The sequence below is a fragment of the Vigna umbellata genome, chromosome 5 (assembly GCF_029865625.1).
Source record: "Vigna umbellata cultivar VRB3 chromosome 5, Vumbellata_1.0, whole genome shotgun sequence".
In the NCBI taxonomy this organism is placed as follows: Eukaryota; Viridiplantae; Streptophyta; class Magnoliopsida; order Fabales; family Fabaceae; genus Vigna; species Vigna umbellata.
In genome coordinates, this window is record NC_142169.1 from 29,350,062 (window position 1) to 29,372,760 (window position 22,699).

Sequence of the window (22,699 nt, forward strand, 5' to 3'; positions counted from 1 at the left end):
AAAAGGTAAAATTATATCAATTTTTCATAAATTAAAACCAAATTACATTAATTTTTACTAATCAAAATCAAGTTACATCAATTTTTATAAAACAGGATAAATTAATATTAAAAAAATTGAAATACGAACTTGACATTTGAACAAACACATGTACCAAATGAAAACCTTAAAATTATTATCAAAATTGTGTTTTAAGTATCATTAAAATGTTTTAAACATGTTATTTGATTAAATGCAACTATCAAAGTTCGAATAGAAAAGTTGAATGTTTGTCCCTAAAGCTGTTAAAATAAGTAATTCGGCTTAACCCGACCGACTTATCACAGGTTGGTAACTTAGTGAATCATCCAACCCGATTCATTCATTCAAACCCGGTCTGATCCATCACGGGTTTAAACAGGTTGACTCACTTAATTATTTAATTATAATTTTTTTTAAAATAAAAAAATGACAACTTTTATTTAATTCAAATCTAAAAAATGTCAGATTAAAATGATGTTAAACTCTAAAGACAATTCAAAATTAAAAAAAATCTCATACAATACAAAGGTAATCCAAAAACATGTACAAAAGACAAATAAATAAGTTTTTAATATTGGTAATTTTTGTATCACTTGTTCATTTATAATATTAGAATTTTGAATAGATAAATCTATAATATTTTTCTCTCTGAAAATATTTTATTCTTTATCACCATCTACCATATAATAAAAAAATACTAACTAATAATATTGAAACAAAAAAATAATAAATAATTAAATTAAATTAGGTGGGTTGGTGAGTCAACTCACTTCACCATGAATTTAATCCAGTAAGTTGGATTCTAAGTGAACTAGGTTGAAAATTAAATTACATAAAAAAAAATTATATATTTTTTTAAATTCAACTCGGATTGATGCACATGTTGTTAAATAGTGACAGTATTATTTGTCCCTTTGCCTTTTAAATTAATTATGGGGAGTTGAGAACATTAGATAACCCTTTGGACTTTAAAATAGAAATCAGTATGCCATGATCTAACTATTGCTGTAGGATAATTGATTGGAAAGGTAAACAGATGGGATAACTCATTGCTCTTGATAAACACAGTACCCCCACATTAAGTAATCATATACTGCTTGACATCTTTTATTGCTTAATGCACTTTTCTTCTACTACTACTACTAATATATAATCTTAATTGTCTACGTGTTATTACGTGATTGTGTTATTACGTGATTGATCTATATTAGTGTTTATGATTATTATTATTGATCATAAAATAATTTTGAACTAATCATAAAATAATACATAAAAAGTGTTAAAATATTGTCAAAAAAATATTATGAAAGTATCATTTAAAAAAAATTGGAATCTTACTGAAATGATGGATCATGAATATAAAAAAAGAGAAATTAGACAGGGAAGGTTTGTCACCTAGCAGTTTTTATCAGATGAAAACGATGAAGAGGGTTTTGTCCCGAAATAGATTGTAATGCTACAAATATCTGCTACCTCTGAATCTACCTTTATGCAATAGGAATCATTACAATGTTAGAATGATTTTACATCAGGCTAAAAGTATCACTCATAACTAGAATTACGTCTTATAAAAAAATGAAAATCATTTATGCACTTTCTAAACTTTAATTCGTTCTGTCTCTCCTACAATTGCATCATCAAATTTAAAAAATAATAGACGTAATTTTCTTTTTTAACAATATTTTATTTGACATTTAAATTTAAATTTAGAACAAATAATAAATTTTAATTTTACGTCAAAATTTGGTACTAAAAATATGATTAATTATTTATAATATATATTAAATTTTAATAAGAGTGATTTAATATCAACTTAATTGTATATAAAAAATTTATTGAACAAATTCTTAAATGATACACTAATACTCTTATATAATTATATAATATAAAGAAAACATATTAGGTTTTCGACACTACCACTTTTTATTTAAGGTGAAGTTGAGTTAATTTTTTAGTTGTATATAGACGAAAACCGATGAACTTAGTTGAATAATAATTGAAAAAAGAGATACTAATGTAAAATCCATGAGAATAAGTTATAATTGGGTTGTTGAAGAAGGAAAGAAAGTCCAAATTGCAGAATATTCTCTCTTACACATTCGAATGAGAGTAAAAGAAGTGATAATAACAATGAATATAAGATAATTAAGTGAATACTTCATTTTTATATTGATAAATATTTTTAGGTTTTCAAACCAACATATAGATTACCTATTTTATATTTTAAAATCCATTATTTAACCATTATATCATCAAGAAACGGAAATCTCTATTCAATTTTAATATGCATCTCAAATTTAAATATAACAAAGGCAAATTGATACAATAATTAACAATTGCCTTATATTTTTAAATTTTCATATATACAAATTGTTTTTTTATCCCTGTAAAAATAATACGAGGTTTCATTCCTCCAAAATTATAAATTATTATTTATTGTCCTTAAACTTATATTAGAAAAATAATTATTTCATTCATTCCAAAATAGAGTTATATATATATATATATATATATATATATATATATATATATATATATATATATATATATTGTTTCTTTCCAAAGCAATAGTCCATTTTGTTTTTTTTTTAAGTTTTTTTTTTTATAATTGAAAGTAATTGATGCATAATCGATTACATTGAAAATATATACACAAGTATTCAAAAGTTAAGGATAATTTTGACTAAATTTGTACCCATTAAATATTTCTTCATCTGAGTATCGTACCTTAAAATATTGTTGTTCTTAAATGTTTGAAAAAAATTTAAGAAGTCATTATGCTACATTTTAGTAAATATCATTAAAATGATCACTTGAATTATTTTTAGACACATAAGCTCTTCATAGGATGATACTTTTAACAATTGGGAGGCAAAGATACCGAAATGAAAACTAAAAAAAAATTAATAATAAATTTATGGGAATTAAAAAGCTAAAAGTAACTCTTCCTATAATTACTTGAAAAATATGTTATTAACATGTATATTAAATATTATGCTTTTAAGATATTAAAATTATTTTCATTTAACATTTATCAAAATAAAATTTTAAATGCTTTTTTATAGGAAAAATATTAAATATTTTTTATTTAATTTTTTTCTTAATTGCTGTTACCACCATGGCGAAAAGTTTGTTTTTAACTAGAGCAGGTCAATGTTCTTTTAAAGTAACTAGTATACTAGTATCTTATTATGTATAGATAAGTACTAGTTGAATGACAGTAAAAACTATTAATATATTTTTTTTCTCAAAATAATAAACATCCTTATTATATACTCTTATTGAGGGCAATGTAATATCCTTTTAAATATTATGCCATTTCTGATAGAAAAAGTAATTATCATTAAAATGTTTTTCATCACTAATGATATGTCGATCAATAAAAAAATAATAAGATAATCAATATATTTTATTATACACTTTTTCAACTAATTTTTATTAGTTTTAATTTCTTATAAAGTAAAATATTATGTAAATTTTATTTATTATTCAATCATTCCTCTTTATAATCTTTAATAAATCTAAATTAATAAACATATAGTAAGGCCGCCATATCAATTACAAATCTCGTTAAATATGATCACTTTAATTAAACTTTCAAGCATCATCTGTATTTTTAATTTATATTTTTTCATTAATAGTTTTTATTTATTTTCCTTTTTAAAAATGATATATCTATTATTTTGACTATATCCAGATAAAAGACAACAACAACATAAAAATATAAAATATAAAAAAGGAAATAAAAACATGCCAATAAATAAATATAATATAAATGAGAAAATAATTTTTTCTTAATCCTTAAACCGCAATTTAATACAGTTGAATGCTTAAGAAATTGTATTATTCTAAAATAAGAAGAACGTACTTTATGAAAGAAAAAAAAATGTTCTTTAAAGAATGAAAACGCAAACAACAATTAACAGTTAAAAATTAGTAATTCAGACTTTTTCTTATGTATCGATTGAGATTAGAATAATCTTTAGATTTATTTCATTTTAATACAATTATGAATTGTTGTTTTTCTAATCAACATCAGGAGTACATTATCTCATCTTAGATTTAATGCATCAAAATACCAAAGGCATGTTTGGAATGGAGGAAATTTGAAGACCGTGAATATTATGAGTATAGAGGATTTGATTCCGTAGTTTGGAGATGTTAAATTAGCACCAAACGCTTCCCTTATCCTAGTAAGTTGATCTCTGTGTCTGTCTGAAGATGAAAAGTTGTGTCGGTGTTGTCGTTGTCTGAGAAAGAGGAAGAAATGGGGAGTGGAGTGAACAGAAAATTTTCTGCAGCATCAACCCGTGCTCATTCCTCGAACCAAAACAAAACCACTTCAATTCACTTCCTTTCAGGTCCCACTTTTGTTTTTCATCTTGTTGAATAAAACGAGCATCATCATGTGCATTCTTCAACTGAACTGCATTTGGCATATTCCTCTGCCATCCCCTTGTTCTTTGTGATTTATTATCATATCATGTTCATTTGATGGGACTTCCTCACTTTTTTTGTTTTGCTACCGTCACAGTACTAAATTCATATTCTTATCTTTATTTTGAAAAACTATTTTTATTTTTTAAAGCAATTTTACATTATCCCAGGAATTTTGAGAACAGTGTTCGCTGTGTTGTTCATTGTGGTCGTAGCATGGGGTTATCAGGCAATTCAACCTCCTCCCCCAAAGTTGTGTGGTTCTCCTAGTGGCCCCCCTATAACAGCACCCAGAATCAAGCTAAGAGATGGACGAAATTTAGCATACAAAGAGCATGGTGTTCCAAAAGATGTAGCCAATCACAAAATCATCTTTGTTCATGGTTTTGATGCTTGCAGGCATGATGCCTATGTTGCAAAAACCTTATCACCTGTAATTATTTGTTTATTTTTGTTTGTTTGGTTTCATTACATTCTATGCTATTTTTGTCGATGTATTATCTGAATTTGTGATGGGGTTTTTCAGGATGTTGCTGAGGATTTAGGGGTCTACATTGTATCATTTGACAGACCAGGGTATGGGGAGAGTGATCCTCATCCAAGCCAAACAGTGAAGAGCCTGGCACTAGATATAGAAGAACTTGCTGATAAATTGGGACTAGGATCCAAATTCTACATAATAGGTTTCTCTCTTGGGGGTCAGGTTGTTTGGAGGTGCCTTAAGTACATCCCTCACAGGTATGATGTATTCAGGTTTGAGGTAACTCTGTTGGCCTCAAACAGAACATTCTTTGGTTGTTTTTTCTTTTGTTGGCATGTAAATGTTTATGTCCCTTTGGTTGAACTTGCATTTTAGTTCTTTCAGTGATACAAGATCTTTGTTCATCTGCACTTATTATGCAGAATCTGTTGCTCCAGGCGGTCCAAACAAACTTTGAATGAATATTAATGTTAACTTCACAAGTGTAAAATGCTCGGGTTTGGGAAATTGGTGGGGTGATTATTCTTGTCTATGACATCAAAATGAGTGGGGTAATTGTGCTTGTCATACCAAATTATGCAATACTTAAGACTCTCATTTCTGTGTAAGTGTGTAGTACTTAAAGAATTGTCTGCAGAAACTACACGAGGACATCAAATTTCTTGAAATAAGTTGTATGAATCTATGAGCCATTTTCTTTATCTGTATTCTTTGTCACAATGAAACAAAATTTCAATGGTGACAGGTTGGCAGGTGCAGTGCTGATAGCCCCAGTGCTGAACTACTGGTGGACTGGTCTTCCTAGAAACTTAACAAATGAAGTCTTTTACCGACAAAAACTACAAGACCAGTGGACACTTCGTGTTGCTCACTACATTCCTTGGCTAACTTACTGGTGGAACACTCAAACATGGTTTCCATCTTCTTCTTTAATTGCTGACAGTTTAGATCTTCTTTCCCTTCAAGACAAAGAACTTTTGCCTAAGAGGATAGATCGAAAGAATCATGTGGTATCTTGCTTATGCACTGAAACTCATCTAACTTCACACTTCATATTTGCTGTGATTTGACTCATTCCAATAGATTTTGATGTTTTTGGATGAATGTTATGCGTAAAGTTAGAACTTGATCATCTTAATAATCTGTTTGTGTTGCTTGCACTTTCAGGGTGAGGTAAGACAGCAGGGAGAACATGAAAGTGTCCACAGAGATCTAATTGTTGCATTTGGTAGCTGGGAATTTAGTCCTTTGGATCTGGAAAATCCATTTCCAAATAAAGAGGGTTTGGTTCATATTTGGCAAGGAGATGAAGATTTGATAGTGCCTGTTAAAGTGCAAAGATACATTGCACAAAAGCTTCCATGGATTCAATATCATGAACTTCAAGGTGCTGGCCATTTGTTCCCTCATCTTGATGGTATCAGTGATACCATTGTTAAGTCACTTTTAAATGCCCAGTAAAATTGTTTGGATAATTTATAAAATTTCAAATCTAACCCTTCTTTTTTAGAGAATGTATTCATTGTATAACTTTTGTTTTGTCATTCAACTATACGTCTGTGTTAACTTTTATATAACAATTATTTCACTTAACTGCACCGTTTTTAGTTATAAACTTTTTATTTATTTAGTTAAAATATAAATCTTAAAATAAAATTTAAGTCCTACATACTCTAATATACACTCAATCATGTGGTAGTGTTGATAAATATCATTTTTTTGTTTTTCATTCGTAATGTCACACATTCATAATCATATAGAAAAAAAAATATTTTGGTGACTTAGTTTTATTAATGTGAATGTCAAACATTTTAATTATGTCATGCATTTGCAGATTTTGTGCAGCAAATTGAATTTTTCTAATTTACATGTTTTCCTTGAACTTTTTGTGACAAATAGGTGTAAGAATTTATTACGCCAAATCATGAAAAATATCCTTAAAAAGACATTTTTCTACAAAATAATATGGTGAGAATTATCTACTGATACGTTACCTTTCCCTAGAAAAAAAAAACATTTTTCTAAAATTACCCACAGAAAGTGAAATTCTTGGAAAACTTTCCCTACGAGTATATTAAGAGAAAAAAAAATTATCGTCAAAAGTTCATGGGAAAAAAACATTATTACCCGCGAATTTAGAGGTATCCACGAATTTTGGTCATACAAATTTTGAATTCAGTTGATTTGCAATGTGGTTATTAAGAAGAAAGAATATTTAGTATATAAATATATAATATAAGCATCAAAATGTGTATGTATATAATGTTTTATATTATTAACTAATAAACAGGTTCAATAATTGAATTAGTAAATAATCTTTTATTCATATAATTGTTATAAATTTTTGTGTTGATTTTAGTTACATTAAATTAATTAAATTGATAGCTTGTTAATTTTATAATAAGTGTATCAAATAGTTTATATAGTAATCGAAAATTCAAGTATAATTTTTTTAAGAGATTTGTGTGTTATTAGTTATCTGTGTATATTTATTTATATGAATATTGATCAATCCAAATTTAATAATAGATGAAATTAGATTAAAAAAATATATAAAACCATTAAATTAAAGTTACGTTACTCGATTAGAACAAAGGTTTTGGGTTTTATGTATTCAATTCAATGCAATGATCTAAATCATAGAATTCTAGCATCTCTAAATCATATAATTCTAGCATCACTCAAGCATTCACACCATAAGTTTAGAAATTTTAATTTTTGAAAGATAAGTTCTAAATTTTTATGTAAAAATTATAATCTCTTAATTATTTTAACAAAGATTTGCATTAGGAATAAGTATTTAGAACAACCAACATGTTAGAGTCTATGTCTAAAATTAGAGCTGTCAAAACGGGTAATCCGGCTCGACCCGGTCGGCTCACCACCGGTTGGTCGCTTAGTGAGCCAACCCAACCCTGATTCACTTACTAGCGAACTGAAAAAATTTGAACCTGACTCGACCCATCACGGATTGGTGTGTTAAATGGATTGATTCACTGACTCATTTAATTATAAGTTTTTTTCAAAATAAAAAAGTTGTAATTTTTTTTAATTCAAATCTAAATAAAAGTTACACTAAAATTATGTTAAACTCCATAGACAATTCAAAATAAATAAAAAAGTATCATACAATCCAATCGTAATCCAAAAACATGTACAAAAGACAAACAAATAAATTTTTAATATTGATAATTTTTGTAACACTTTTTCATTTATAATATTAGAGTCTTGAATAATTTTTCTCTCTTAAAACATCAGTTCAAACTCATGGTGAGCCGGATTGACTCGCAGATTACAATCCATTTTTACAGCACTATCTAAAATCACACTTGTTAATTCTTGTCTAAGTTCAGAAAGCATAAAGAAAGAACATAAGAATCAAATGTATATTGCATAATAAAAAATTACATAAAATTAAAGTACATTTCATCTAACCTACCTTAATGAATGATGAAGTTAGTTACTTTTACACATTTGGAGCCCAAATATAATACATGAAAGATGAAAATGAAGGAAAGACTTTCTTGAGCTCTGGATGAACATATTCTATGGTCTCTTGTTGCATTTTCACACCAAAAATTCTTCCATTTTTGTCAAAAACTTGACTTTTCAACAACTCAGTTTCTTACTAAATAACTATGGATGAGAAGGTGCTTTTTGTGTCATAGTTAATTGTTTTTATTCTTTGGATGAATGGTCTACTCGTTGAGTGAATATCTGATCTTGTCAAATGGATAAGAATATAAGAATATAAATTTATGAAAAAAAAAAACATAATTATCACACAACAGTAATCCAAAAAAAAAGTTTTCCTTCAATTTTCTTCGATCTTCATTTTTTCCACAAAAGTAATCCAGAAAAAAAGTAATTACATCTTTATTAAAAATAAATGTTTAGATCTTAATATTTTTCATAAAAAAATACAAAAATACATTATATAGAGATAAATAAAAAAACCTAAAAAGTATAAAAAAAATAATTATCACACTATCATGGACTGACATAGAAATCATGATATATTAAAATATAATATTAAAAAAAAATAAATAGTTTTAATTTTCTCTTATAGTAATTATTGTTCGATTTATTTGTTTGTATTTATGTTTACTCTAAATTTAACAAGGAGATACATACTGGTTGCAAGAACATAAAGTTGCTAGAGTTTAAGTCAAGAAGGTTTCTTTTTAAAAGGTATATTAAAATAGGTTAACTCTCTAACTATACTAAAAATATGGTTATTTTGTTATTTATATTATTACAAAACTGGAAATGTGACACCCGGACACTGACGAGCGCGGGGAATGATCGCCGGTGCAAGAAGCACGAAGTGCAAGGGACACTGACAAGGAGCGGCTCCTGGCAGGCTTCCAGTGGAAGAGACACATGAATGAATCGAACATACATCGGAATGAGAGAGATCTAGAGACTACATAGGTATGAGATTATACAGTTGAAGGATAGCTTAAAGGGATTGATTTGGCTACTCATATCACAAAATGTATTTGCTTTTCGGTAGCCTAACTCATAAGAACTCCATGATTAAACGTGCTTAGTATTAGTATTCCCTGTAAGTTGCCGGGACATTACAGGAAAAGTCCTGTTTGACTACAATATTATTTAATACAATTTTAAAATAAAAATCATCCAACCTACTAAACTATACACACATTATTTTTCTTTGTTCTTTAAAAAAACATTTTTTATTTTAAATATAAATTAAGTAATAAATGACTAAGATTTATTAAACAAATCTTTGATTTCAACAGGCAACAAAAAAGATTCAAAAGTCCTCAAACTATATGTATGTTTTAGTTAAGAAAAAAAATTGTCTCTTATAGCTATACATATATTGTTGCATATAATTTTTAATCCTAAAACAAAATGAATGTATTTTAAAGTTTTTCTCCTTCATGAATTAGTAAGCCGGGGATAAAATATGAAACACAATTATGAGAAAGAATAATTAATGTGAAAATAGTATAATAATATAATTAAAAGGTGAATAAATAATATTGCAAAATAAAAAAATTTGAAAGGAATACGTGTTGAGCTGAAAAGATATGATGTACAACACAAGTCCACACGTGCGACACCTGTCCTATACGTGTCGAGTAATGTAACCTATTGGGAAAAATATTTGTATCTATTGCAGCATTTGACATTTATCTTCTTCATTAATTTTGAATACCTCTTTTTGTGGGGTACCCTGAGCTGGAGTTAACCATATAGACGAAGATCTATCCCTTAAGTTGCAGGGTAGTGTGCCTTTTATGAATCTATTTGCTAGTTTCAGTGTTTCTTCTAAATAAATTTGAACACAATCTCTCCATCTATTTCAATCTCAAAGTTTTAGCACTGCTACAAAAGGAACTTCTTCAATACTTATATCAGTCTCAAATTGAAATTTCAATTTCCAGGTATCTATGTCCCTATGCAATTTTGCAAGATTATTTGTTTCTTTTCCATCACATCAAACTTTTTTTTTCTTGATTCACCATGGATTGTTATGGTTTATGTTTCTTCATCATTTTTTCAGTAACCATTCTGTGTGTATTGATTTTCTTACCACCATTTTCACCAAAGGAGGAAAAATATTCCAAACATTGAAAGTATTCTACTCAATAACATTAAAGGTGTTTTGATCCAAAATTTTATATTTCTTATCAAGGAAATAAAGAATATAATATTTTTTTCCCTCAAGTCATTCTAAAATGGAGCTTAGAAACCCAAACAACAAATTAATTGGAGAGAAAAAAAATGCTTCTTTGAACCAAACCTAAAACAATATTGTTTTGAAGTTATATGAACTCTTGAGTATATTGATGGTGCAATTTTCAACTCTTTTTTGGTGTTGATGGTGCAGATAAAATACTGTATATTTTTTAAGTGAATTTATGTAGAATCAGAATTGGTATTTATCTCTTGATCATCTAGTTTTGGATAATATTAAATAATGGAAGTATGTGAAAAGCATCTGGTTCCACCAAAAAGTGATAAAAATTACCATGGTCCCCACTTGAAATAATTTACTTGTATTAATTGAACATATTAGTTCTAATTACAAATATTAAAGCTAGTTATGTTCTTCTCTTGTGAATATTAATCAATTGAATTTTAGAAAATTCTAATTAAATGTCTAAATTTATATGAATGAATGGTGGTATGAATTTCTTTGATATATACATATAAATTCAAATTATTTAAGATTATGGAGCATTTCAATTGTCAGATCATATTAGAGAAACTGAATTAACTATTATATAAAATACGCATTAAAAACATATTCTAAACTTTGTAACCTTTTAAAATCTTTGTATTTTTTAGTAATAAAAAAAATACTAATCAAGTGGTGGTTAAATAAAGTGACTCTTTCTTAAGAGGGTTAACATATCATGCATTTGTTGTTGTGTGAATTGTAATATATATTCATAAAAGTTTTTGAAGACATGATTTGATTGGTTTGGTGTTTCATCATCAAACAAAATATATTCATTTAACAACTTATAATTAACAACTTAAAATATCTACAAAATAAAAAATCATTTACTGATTTAAAATAATAATACTTTAATCAAATTTATTTGATTTAAAATAGGTAGTAAAATGGCGTAATTTTTTTTAATGAGTACATCATTGTTTATTGTATTATATTTTCTGAATCTTACTTTACATTTGTCTTGTATGTTACTTTGTTCTCATCTGGTCTCTTGAAAGAAGAAGGAAAAGGAGATGGTGGTTGAAGAGGGTGAGATGAATTCCCAAGGTGAGGCGGAATCAAGATTCCAACAAGATGCCAACAAGAACCACCATTCTCAGTTCCCACCATCATCCATTGGAAGAGAAACATCTATATATTCTCTTACACTGGACGAGTTCCAGCACAGTCTATGCGAGACCGGCAAAAACTTCGGTTCCATGAACATGGACGAGTTTATCAGCAGCGTCTGGAACGCAGAAGAGAATCAAGCCATAATAACCTCTTCCAATCTCCCTCTCTCCCAACCCTTCACTGACAAAGATCCAACAACTCTAAGGAAACAACCAAGCCTACCTCGCCAACCCTCGCTCTCTCTCCCTGCACCTCTATGCAGGAAAACCGTGGATGAAGTTTGGTCCCAGATTCAGAAAGAACAACACGACAGCACTAACAACAACGAAGTTTTGGATAATACCGAGTCTGCCCCTCGCCAGCCCACTTTCGGTGAGATGACTTTGGAGGACTTTTTGGTCAAGGCTGGGGTGGTTCGAGAACAACCATGTGCACCACCACAGTTGTCTCATCACTCTCACCACCTCCAACACCAGCAGCAGCCGCAGCCGCAGCAGCAGCATTACACGAGTAACAACGGTGCAATGCCGGGAATGGGTTCTCCTTTTGTTGGAAGGAATGTTATTGGTGAAGTGAGTAACGTGGTTGCACCGGGTTACCAAGTGGGGGAGGCTTCTGGTGGGTATGCTGTAAACGGTAAGAGGGACGGTGGTGCGGTGTTTCATCAGCAAGGTGTTTCCTTTGGAGGAAGTGGGTATGGGATGGGTCCCACGATGGGAATGGGTGGGCCTGTGAGTCCTGCTAATTCTTCTGATGGAATAGGGAATGATTGTGGGCAGTTTGGGCTTGAGATGGGTGGTTTGAGAGGTAGAAAGAGGATAGGGGATGGTCCTGTGGAAAAGGTGGTGGAGAGGAGGCAAAGGAGAATGATCAAGAATAGAGAGTCAGCTGCCAGATCTAGAGCCAGAAAACAGGTGCATGTCTCCTTTTATCATTTCAATGCAGTGTATGCATCTCAGGTTGATTTGTTATAATTTTGATAATGAATTAATGGCCGAAAGAAATGTGATGGAAAAGTATGTTATGCTATTGTAGTAACCTGAATTTGTCTTACTGCATAATGTCTGGTAGAAACGTGGAAAGGAAGTAGATCGAGCATACACTAGTTTATTTTTAGTAGAGACTCACTTTCAATGACATTAGAATATCATGTTCTTTGAGAACTTGCTCGGAATTCAGACTAAAAATGGCACTGAAAGTAGGAGTTTTTCTGGAAATTTTTGGTGGATATTTGAGGAAGGATTGTATTAAGCTTCATTTGCAGAACCTTATAGGGTTTTTTCCTTCGCAGGCATACACGGTTGAATTAGAAGCGGAACTAAACCAACTAAAAGAAGAGAACTCCCAACTGAGACAGGCGCTGGTACTGCCAAATTACGTTATAGCTTATGCAGAATGTTGAAAATTTTCATCCGTAATTGAGGTATTGGTAATTCAATTATACTGATAAGGATCTCACTTGCATATTTCAGGCTGAGCTCGAGAGAAGAAGAAAGCAACAGGTAATCACTTACTGATGGTCATCTGATTAGCTTGTAGTTAGAATTTAATTACATCATGGGTACAAAAGCTTTGGTTTAGCATGGTCCTTTCCTATTCCATGACCATTATGAGACAGTAAATCAATTGCTAATACTGTCCAATTTAATATGATTTTTTATTTCCCATGACAAAGCTTGTAGAAATCTGTGATATATAGGATCTGGGCTAATGGAGACACCACCCTTTATGTGAAGCAAATAGCTTATAACCTCATCTAAATGTGCCTTTTTGTGATCATTTGCAGCAGATTTTTGAAGAATTAAGCAATATTAGCGTTCAAACCAACGCTCAGAAAGTAAAAGAGAAAGATAAACTGAGAGCTTTGAGAAGGTACATGAGTTATCCTTAGTGAAGAAACGGCATGGTAACCAGTGAAATTTTGTACGCACCAGAGTTTCTTGTGACTAGTATGGCTAAATGAAAAAGAAAGTCAACTGAAGTTATAGCTGGTTGAAGAAACAGAGAAACTAAAGGGCGGGGAAGCTGCAAGAGTTCTCAAATTAAGATCAACGAAGAATGGGATCATCCAATTTGGATGACTCTCCTTATCAAATCATAGTTAATTTCTCAGACGTACAATATATATAGTTTTTGTAATATTCATGTCATTTCATCGTTGACTTGTGTGTGTACGTTCTCGTTTACGCCTATCACACCCTCGCTTTCTAGTTTACTTTATATGTATTTTCAGTATAAAAATATATCGACAATCAATCAAAATTTATTGTTCATTATATGTGTTTTATGATAATGAATTATTATTAAACTTAGCATCTTATCCTGCCATTTATGATTGGATAACTTTTGCTCTATTGTCTTCTTTTTATACCTTTATTACGATGAAGGGGTGAAATTATGCTTAAACGTGTTTTTTATACACGTGGTAACAACTAATTATTATAACCCAGTGGGTGTCCAAGAGGTGAAATACTTCGTTTGTTCACAAAATGACATTTATTTCGATCACTCAGTGTGTAAATATACGTAGTTTTAATGTTTTGCACACAGGAAGAGATCTTCATGCTTTAGATTAATGATTCATTTTAATTTGTTTAACATAAGCTATAGATGCGCTGATAACTAGTAACTACTACTATGAATAATTTGCCAACTTCCATTTTTAGGAAACAAGAACGTGTACGATTCAGAAGAAACAGCAAACATTTACAATGCAGTAATGTTCAAGTGCATAAAAATAGCCACAAATAGGCTCCGTCTGTCTACTTCCACAAGCAAAAATGTAATAAACAATAGAAAGAAAGGGGTTGTGATGGAAACCGAAATTCACTCATATACACAGAATCTATAACTTTACAATTGAAGAATTCTTGTGATTCAAGACAGAAGAAATGGACAAAAGAAACTCATGGGGCATGCTTCTATCTTCTTTTATTTGGATGGGTTACATGAGTGCAACAGAACCCACTACTCATATTCAAACTCAAATTTTACATGCCCATATTTTCTTCCCAGTTGAAGAATGAATTCAGAGAATCTGGAAAGAATTTGGCACTCTTCATGTGTTTTTACCTCTGAAACATGACCATGTACAACCAATTTTTTCAAATTGGGACATCCTTCCAAAAGTCCAGCTACCCAAACTGAGAAAAGATCACTGATTACAGTCCATCCAAGTTCTAACACCACCACATTCATCAAACAAGACAAACCCTGCAAGCCATAATGAAGCACTCCATCTCTTAAATCATAACTTAACGACAAATGCGTCAATAGAGGAAAGCAAACAGAAATTGTCTCTATATCAACAACCTCATCCTCATCATCAAAAACAACACCCCACAGCCGAAGCTTATGTAACTTTGAGGCTTTTGATATCATGTGATAAAATTTTGGCCACATGATTGTGAAGTTACAAACATCTATAATCTCAAGGTTCTCCGTACTATCCGCAATATCGAGATGCATGACATTCACGTCATCAATTTTCAACGCTTTCAGTGTCCCCTTTCCAACCAGCTCAAAAATCTCAAAAGTACATTCTTTCAAATGAAGTTTCTCGAGCAAATCCACCTCCAATATAAACTTATCCGAGCTAAACAATTCAAGGTGGAAATCCTTCAAAGAAAGACTGCTAAGCTCCACAGAAGCCTGAGAATCTGATATTGCAATATCTGGACTAACCATAGCCAATGTTTCAAGCTTTGGACAAGACGACATCAGAAGACTCAAATCCAACGCCGAGATGCTAACAAAACTCAACGAAAGCGACTTCAAGCAAGGAAACTTCAAATAACCTGGCTCAACCCCAATGATGGAATTGCGAGCCAATGCCAGCACCTCCAGCCTGTGCCTGCTGCATTTCTCGATGATGTTGAAACAAGGGACAGTCCTTACATTGTAATGCAATTGGCGCAAGGAATCCCTAGTATACATAAGCCAAGCAATGACGGGGGCGGCAGAGAACTCACGGTCATCATCCATGAAAATGGTCAAAAACTGCAGTGCCTTGGTTTGAAAAATGGTCTGAGTGATGAGTATTTCCAACCTAGCAGAGGAATAGTCATTATAGGGAGGCCAATCACTAAAATTGAAAGAAAGACTGTGGAGATGACTGCGCCATGCTTCCTTCCATTTCTTGCAAGTTGCAGAAGCAACCACTACATCCCGAGCAGAGCCGAGAAGAGACAATATGTTACCGATCACTTCCACAGGAATGTGGTCCATAATAGTAGGATTAAATAAATTATCGGAATTAACAATTACTGAACCACACCTTCAATTTCAAAAGAATTCAATCCAATAAATCAGAACCTGTGCAGTATAAGAAAGTTCCACAAATTAAACTCATCAACAACAATAACACTAATTCCTCGATAAACAAAAAATCAGAGATCCTATACAGTGAGTGATGGGAGTGATTAAGGTCAGAAAATGGAGTTAGGAAGATTGCATTGAATTAAATGGACAAATAGGAGAAAGTTAAAGATAAAGGATTAAACGAACCCGAATAGACTCACTTGGAGAACGAAAGGATCGTGTTCTTAGCGCAGAGAATTTGGAAATCGAAGAATCATAACATCCAAAATTTCGCTGAAATTTCTCTCACTAGACGAAGGAAAGGAAATTCTTTATGTTACGGCGAGACAAAACGGGAGTGAGTCTTCAAAATCGTGGGCGGAGTCCTTCGCACGTGTTAACAACTAACCCTTGCGTACTTATTAAAACTTAACTTTTTCCTTCGATTTTTAAAAAAGAGTTTGTTTGAATTTTAAATTAATTATGTATTTTAATTAAAATTAATTAGTAATGGTTAGTAATTAACAAAAGAACTCATTAAGAATTTCCCTTTTTCTCTCTTTTTACTTCACGTCAATCATTCATCAATAATGTGATATGTTAACAACTAATTTTTGTCAAAAACGTCATCTGTCAACAAAGGATTAATTAGTTTGAAATTAATTTTTTTTGAAATAAAGGTGACGTAAAAAATGGTTCAGGTACATATTTTGTTGATTCCAAAATTATCCCGTTCTTCTTCTCTTCCTATTCTCCCATAATTCCCATTTTTTCGTTTTTTCCATTTCTCATTCTTCAGTGTTTCTCCAACCTTTGTTCAATCTCTTCATTTACATGGTACGAACCAAAAGATCCCTTTGTATTAAAGTTTTGCCTTTTTGGATTCATTCCGTTGACGATATTGTGTGTAATGAAATCCTCTTGGTGGTTCAAGCAAGGAATATGACTTTATCTTTTTTTTATTTGTGTTTTCGCTTTATCCTTTTATTTTCGCTGTTGTGTTTTTGTGGCCTATTATTTGTTGTTTAATTTTTTTGGGTATCGTTTTGGGTTTTTCCTTTTCTTATTTTATTTTTTTATGCAGTTGTGCGTACTTTAGAGGAACAAGAATACCTAGTTAAAGAAGTAGAAACCAAGTCACAGTTGGTTGAAGAGAAAAATAAATAAAAATTATTGTGGACACAGTAGTCAAGAATCCCACATGAACAAAGACTTTGAAAGTCCGGGAGACATTTACACCCACCAACCTAGTATACAACGGTTTGTGAGGGTCAGATCACGAAAGCTTTACAAGAGTAAAACGCTTAGAACCCCGTACACTAGAAATTGTGTGAAACATGAGCGATTTGTGTATGTAGTTGTTATAGAAAGTAAGAGATCATTGTACATAGATGAAAAAAAAATGTATTGTAACAAATTTTGTGAATGTTAAAAAATATGCAACTTTATTTCCGTTTATTATTGTGAATGTTATTTGAAGTGTTATTGCCTTATTTATTGTCATTGTCAAATGAGTTGTTGTTTGGAATGTTAATAAACAATGTGTTCAATGGGATTGAGTATCATCCATGGATATGACAAAATTTTATTGCATTTTTGGCACGTGTAGCTCATACAGTCCCTTGTAATCCATTACAATAACCCGGTAAATGATTAAACATACAAAAATTTGGTTTTGTAAAAAACTTGTATTGCATACCCAACTGTGAGAATGTCACATCCCAAAGGCAATTTAAGTTTTTTTTTTCAAATTTCTTCAATGTGTAGGCCATACAGTCCCTTGTAATCGATTACAATGGCTCTGTAAAGGATTACACGTACAAAAATGTCGTTTTTGAACGCCACTCCCCAAAGACAATTTAAGTATTTTTTTCAGATTTTTTCAATTGTAATCGATTACAATGGCCTTGTAAACTATTACACTTACAAAAATTTGGTTTTGTACACAAATTTTTACTACAATACCCAGCTGTGAGAATGACTCCCCAAACGCAATTTAAGCATTTCTTTTTCATATTTCTTCAATGTAAGACGTACAGTCCCTTGTAATATATTACAATGGCCCTCTAAACGATTACACATACAAAAATTTGATTTTGTACAAAAACTTGTACTGCAGTACCCAACTGTAAGAACATCACCCCCAAAGGCAATTTAAGTATTTTTTTTTTCAGATTTCTTCAATGGGTGAGACTTCTTTTTAGTGTTTAAGTGTAAGTAGAGCTTGAAAACTGAGGTTTGGGCAGTCCATGGTCAAGGAAAGACCCAATGTTGGTGTGATGACCAAGTTAGGTGAAGTTCTCAAACAAGTGTAGGCCATACAGTTCCTTGTAATTGATTACAATGGCCCTATAAACGATTACACATACAGAAAATTGGTTTTGTACAAAAACTTATACTGCAATATCCAGTTGTGAGAACGTCACTCCCCAAAGGCAATTTAAGTATTTTTTTTTTCATATTTCTTCCATGGATGAGACTTCTTTTTAGTGTTTAAGCGAGGGGAGCTTGAAAACTGAGGTTTGGACCGTCCACGGTGAAGGAAAGACCCAATGTTGGTGTGATAACCAAGTTAGGTGAAGTCCTCAAACAAGTGTAGGTCATACAGTCCCTTGTAATCGATTACAATGGTCCTTTAAATGATTACAATTTTAATTTTAGAAAATATACTCAAAACTCTTTCCAATGACTACTCATTTGTGATTTTTGGACATCGTGTAGTTAATTCCTTAAAGTTAACGTTACTACCACCTCTTACCTTTGCGGGTTGTTTTGCTCATAACTTTCTCCATCAAACTCCAAATGAGTTGATTCTTGTTTTGTTGGAATGTAGGCTCAAAGATCTTTCAAATGACTACTAACTCATAATTTTTTGACCACTTTAGTAGATGCAGTTAATTTCCCAAAACAACAATTTTTCTAAGCTTCCTAAATGAGTTTACTTTCAAGTTATTATTTCATGTTTCTTATTTTATTCTATTCTATTTTATTTTTTTTATAAACTGTGCATAATTCAAGGTAAAATAGTAGTATAATTAAGGTGTGATGTGATTTTTTCTAGGCACCAACACTCAATTGAATTGGATCTATTTTAGGAACCAACACTCAGGCCTATCAAGATCGCTTATAAAATCAATTTATGTACCAACCCAAATAATCAAATAAAGGTTTTAATATATATGGTCGAACAACACTAGGAGAAAACGTAGGGTACTAGATCAAAATTGAAATTTTTTTCATATAATATATTATCAGTACATATTACCCAACATTTATAATCATAATCTTTTTATACAATGTAAATATATAGGCAACTAATCAACGTACAATTGAAAACCTATATAAAATCCTAAGTGTTGCAACACTGGTTGTCTTCGCACACGTTGTCATTGTCTAGAATCCAGTCCATACATATTTTTGTCTAAATACTTGCAACTGCTCCTGAAATCAACACAAGTCACTTTAAGAAATTAACACAATACCAAAATCACCAAGTCTTTTAACAAAGTTACTTATACATACATTGTTGTAATCCGACATACTTTTCCCATTGTATTTGAGAACATTTCTAACACATTTGATATTTATATATCACATCACTTCAATATCCTAATAAGGCAATAGACAACAACTTACCCTAAGAAAAGGCCATGTTGAGAAACTTTACCCCAACTAATATCTATAAACAGAACAATAAAATAATATGACCAAATAAATAATAATAACCACAATGGAAATAATAATTTAAATTCTATTTTATTCTCTAATCTTTCTTAACTACAAGAGAAGACATTACAAATTTGCAATTAGTTATATGAAATTAGCTTTCAACTACACAAATCTTATAATGATATTCACCAAGCGTTTCATTTACTTTTCAAACAAACTCAGTCACTACATTTCCCTAAAACTCCAATATCCACAATAAAAATAACCATGCAAGAAAACCCTTTTCTCACCGAACAAAGCTCAAACCTCAGAGAAAGAAGACACCTTTACTCGTTGATGGAGAACTCGAGAGAGGTGGAGAGGCAGAATGCTACAACGCTGATGGAGCAACGTTGGGGAAGGTCACCTTCGAGCTTGCAATTGATGGATGAGAAAGCAAGGACAAATCGCAAGAGAGAAGGGGAAAATAGCACGACACAAACGAAAAGAAAGAGAGGAAGAAAGGGGAAAATGTCGGCAGAGAGTAGAGGTAACGGAACCAAGTTCATCGACGATATGGAAAGGAAAAGCGAGATAGACGAGGGAGAGAGAGTGAGAGCTTTGGTGGAGAGAGAGTAAAAACTTCGCGAGAGAGGAAGAAGATATAAAGCATAGTAATCTTCTCAAATAAAATCGTGAAGCCCCTCTTTTCTTCGAAAAACACCCTCCATGTAACATTATTGCTTTTAAAAAGGCACTTAAAACGGACCAATTCCGACTGACAAAAAGTAATTGTTAAATAAACGTTTTCCTTTAAGTTTATTTTAATGGTTAATTTAATACAATTAAGTTGGACGATGTTAATTTAATCTATCTCAATAAATTATAACTGAGTTAAATTGGATAAGGCCAGTAAATAGAATAATTAAAATCATATAGTAATATTTTAAAAAATATATAAAATAATTTAAGTATATTTTTCATCTTAAAAATATTAATTAAAATTATATTTTATTCTCGTTTTAAATTTGTATCATTTACATCTTTATACTTTATAAGATAGAGTAAAGTGGTCTCATAGTATTTTTTAATACGACAAGATTGAATTTTTTTTATTAGAAATAATGAAGTACTTTTGGGTTCAAAGTCTCTGTTTCCTCAGCAGCTCCTTTTTTCTCTCCTCACTATAACAGAGATGATAAACTTAATATCGAAATGATCATGATTGCTCATCCTAGAGGAGGAGGCGGAATAAGAGGTGGTAGACTTGTGATTCTGTAGATGAAAATGGTAAACTCAAGATCAAGATGGATGAAATAATGTGTCATTTTTTTAAGGTGACAATCACAGTATGAAATATGTATAATAGATAAATAAAGACAAATTTATTACAACATTGTCAAGCAATAAATTACTTCCAAAAGTTTAGTAACTTAGAGCTTAGTAATATTAAAGGTAATATATTTTTTGGAGATGTATATATATCAATCATTTGGAGTATTTGGAATATGAGAAACAAAATTATCTTCAAGGATGCTATTAGGGATGTAGAAGAAATATTTTGTTTAACAGAGATTAAAGCTTAAACATGGTTAACGCATAAATTCAAAGAGTAACACTTTTCATATCCGTATATAGTCACCTTCATAGTCTTTTCATATCCGTAAGGGTTGCCTTGTAACCATCACCACTACCACCAAGTTCATCCTTTTAAGTGAAGCACCGGGCTTATCTCCAGAATCATTGGGTCTACCTTCTCCTAATCCATTGCGTTGATCATGTAGATAGTCACCTTCATAGTCACTAGGTTCACCGTTTCGTTTATTACTTATAGTTTCCTCTGTAGTCACCTGCTTTGCCAGGTTTCTCACCTTGCGGAGATAGAGAGTTGCAGTGAAGAGAGGAAGATACTTAATTCAACAACAAAATCTGATTATATATAATCATGTGACCGTTTAATTTGTCGTACCAAATTCTTTTTAATTGAGAACATTTTACATTCTATTACGAGATGTAAGGACAAATTTAGGACATACTTTAAAATATGGACAAAATACCAAATTTTGGGAAAAAATACATTTCATCCATTTTAATTTATTATTTTAATTCTTATAAATTATTGTTAATATTTATACGATACAGATAAACAATAATTTTTAAAATAGTAAGGTTATAGTAGCTACAGAGAAAACAATTAAAGAAAAAGAAAATAAATGAAATATGTAAAAGAATAAAGTAAAAATAAAAATTGTTTGATTTAAGGGAAATAAAATGAGAAATGTAAGGGTAGTGAAAGAGAAAAGTATAAAGTAAACTTTTATTATAGAAAATGTTATACCAAAAAGGGTTAATCTCTCCGTTTGAATAATAACATGCAAATATGTTTTACAATATCAGATAAAGTTTTTTTTATGTCTATGATTGGTTTAACACTTGATAACATAATTCATAATACCATTCATATAATTTTTTATTTTTTTATAGTCCATTTTTCTTTGCTGAATAATCGTATCTCAATAAATACATACCACAAAATAATTACTAATATCTTACTAACTAAATAGATGAGCTCAAATATCCTAAACTCATGATTCATCTAATTATTGGTGAATCTTTAAATGTTTACATATTTTCTTTAAATTATTTTACTCTAACGACCATTTTTATTTGTGCAGCCAAAAATATGTAAGATATTGTCAACACCCTGTAAAAAACACGTAAGAATCTTGTCCTACAAACATTTATGATTAACAATTTTCAATTAATGAAGCATCTCGTGCCATTATAGTCAGGTCAAATGTGAAATACAAACATAATAAAAACGTGAAATACAAGAACTCAATGCAGTTTCTTTGCCTAGGTCCAAGCTTGTGTAGCTTAAGGCCATGCCATTCAACCAGAAATGATAATTCGTAATAATTCAAGTGAAAGCGTGATATATAAGCTGAACAAAGAATTCTAAGAAAAGTTTCTTCAGTTCTGAA

At 30.8% G+C, this 22,699-nt stretch overlaps 2 protein-coding genes, 1 long non-coding RNA gene and 1 pseudogene across 9 annotated transcripts; 2 read left to right on the forward strand and 2 right to left on the reverse strand.

The window, feature by feature from the left end:
- The first annotated feature begins 4,108 nt into the window (after positions 1-4,108).
- On the forward strand, positions 4,109-6,532 carry LOC124842458 (uncharacterized). 2 transcript variants are annotated; one of them, XM_088115083.1, is made up of 5 exons: positions 4,109-4,382; positions 4,644-4,891; positions 4,985-5,196; positions 5,685-5,949; positions 6,107-6,532. In XM_088115083.1, exons 1-5 carry the CDS (start codon positions 4,289-4,291, stop codon positions 6,398-6,400), a joined length of 1,113 nt encoding a protein of 370 aa, XP_087971209.1. In that variant the 5' UTR covers positions 4,109-4,288; the 3' UTR covers positions 6,401-6,532. The 2 variants fall into 2 exon arrangements, with proteins under 2 accessions (XP_087971209.1, XP_047174903.1); XM_047318947.2 differs by having other exon boundaries at positions 4,111-4,382; positions 4,629-4,891.
- Positions 6,533-10,133: 3,601 nt separating this feature from the next.
- LOC124842427 (protein ABSCISIC ACID-INSENSITIVE 5-like) lies at positions 10,134-14,088 on the forward strand. 3 transcript variants are annotated; one of them, XM_088092166.1, is made up of 5 exons: positions 10,134-10,356; positions 11,654-12,682; positions 13,060-13,131; positions 13,241-13,270; positions 13,555-14,088. In XM_088092166.1, exons 2-5 carry the CDS (start codon positions 11,669-11,671, stop codon positions 13,657-13,659), a joined length of 1,221 nt encoding a protein of 406 aa, XP_087948292.1. In that variant the 5' UTR covers positions 10,134-10,356; positions 11,654-11,668; the 3' UTR covers positions 13,660-14,088. The 3 variants fall into 3 exon arrangements, with proteins under 3 accessions (XP_087948292.1, XP_047174855.1, XP_087948293.1); XM_047318899.2 differs by having other exon boundaries at positions 13,558-14,088; XM_088092167.1 differs by having other exon boundaries at positions 11,657-12,682.
- Positions 14,089-14,473: 385 nt separating this feature from the next.
- LOC124842426 (F-box/LRR-repeat protein At1g67190 pseudogene) lies at positions 14,474-16,450 on the reverse strand (annotated as a pseudogene). Of its 3 annotated transcripts, none has more exons than XR_015786658.1 (2): positions 16,289-16,450; positions 14,474-16,044 (listed from the first exon to the last, which is right to left on the reverse strand). The product of XR_015786658.1 is annotated as an F-box/LRR-repeat protein At1g67190 pseudogene, transcript variant X3 (transcript). The 3 variants fall into 3 exon arrangements; XR_015786657.1 differs by having other exon boundaries at positions 14,474-16,082; XR_015786656.1 differs by having other exon boundaries at positions 14,474-16,082; positions 16,275-16,450.
- Positions 16,451-19,278: 2,828 nt separating this feature from the next.
- On the reverse strand, positions 19,279-20,419 carry LOC148198071 (uncharacterized). The gene is made up of 2 exons (XR_015786565.1): positions 20,061-20,419; positions 19,279-19,508 (listed from the first exon to the last, which is right to left on the reverse strand). It is a non-coding gene; the product is annotated as an uncharacterized LOC148198071 (long non-coding RNA).
- Between the last annotated feature and the right edge of the window lie 2,280 nt (positions 20,420-22,699).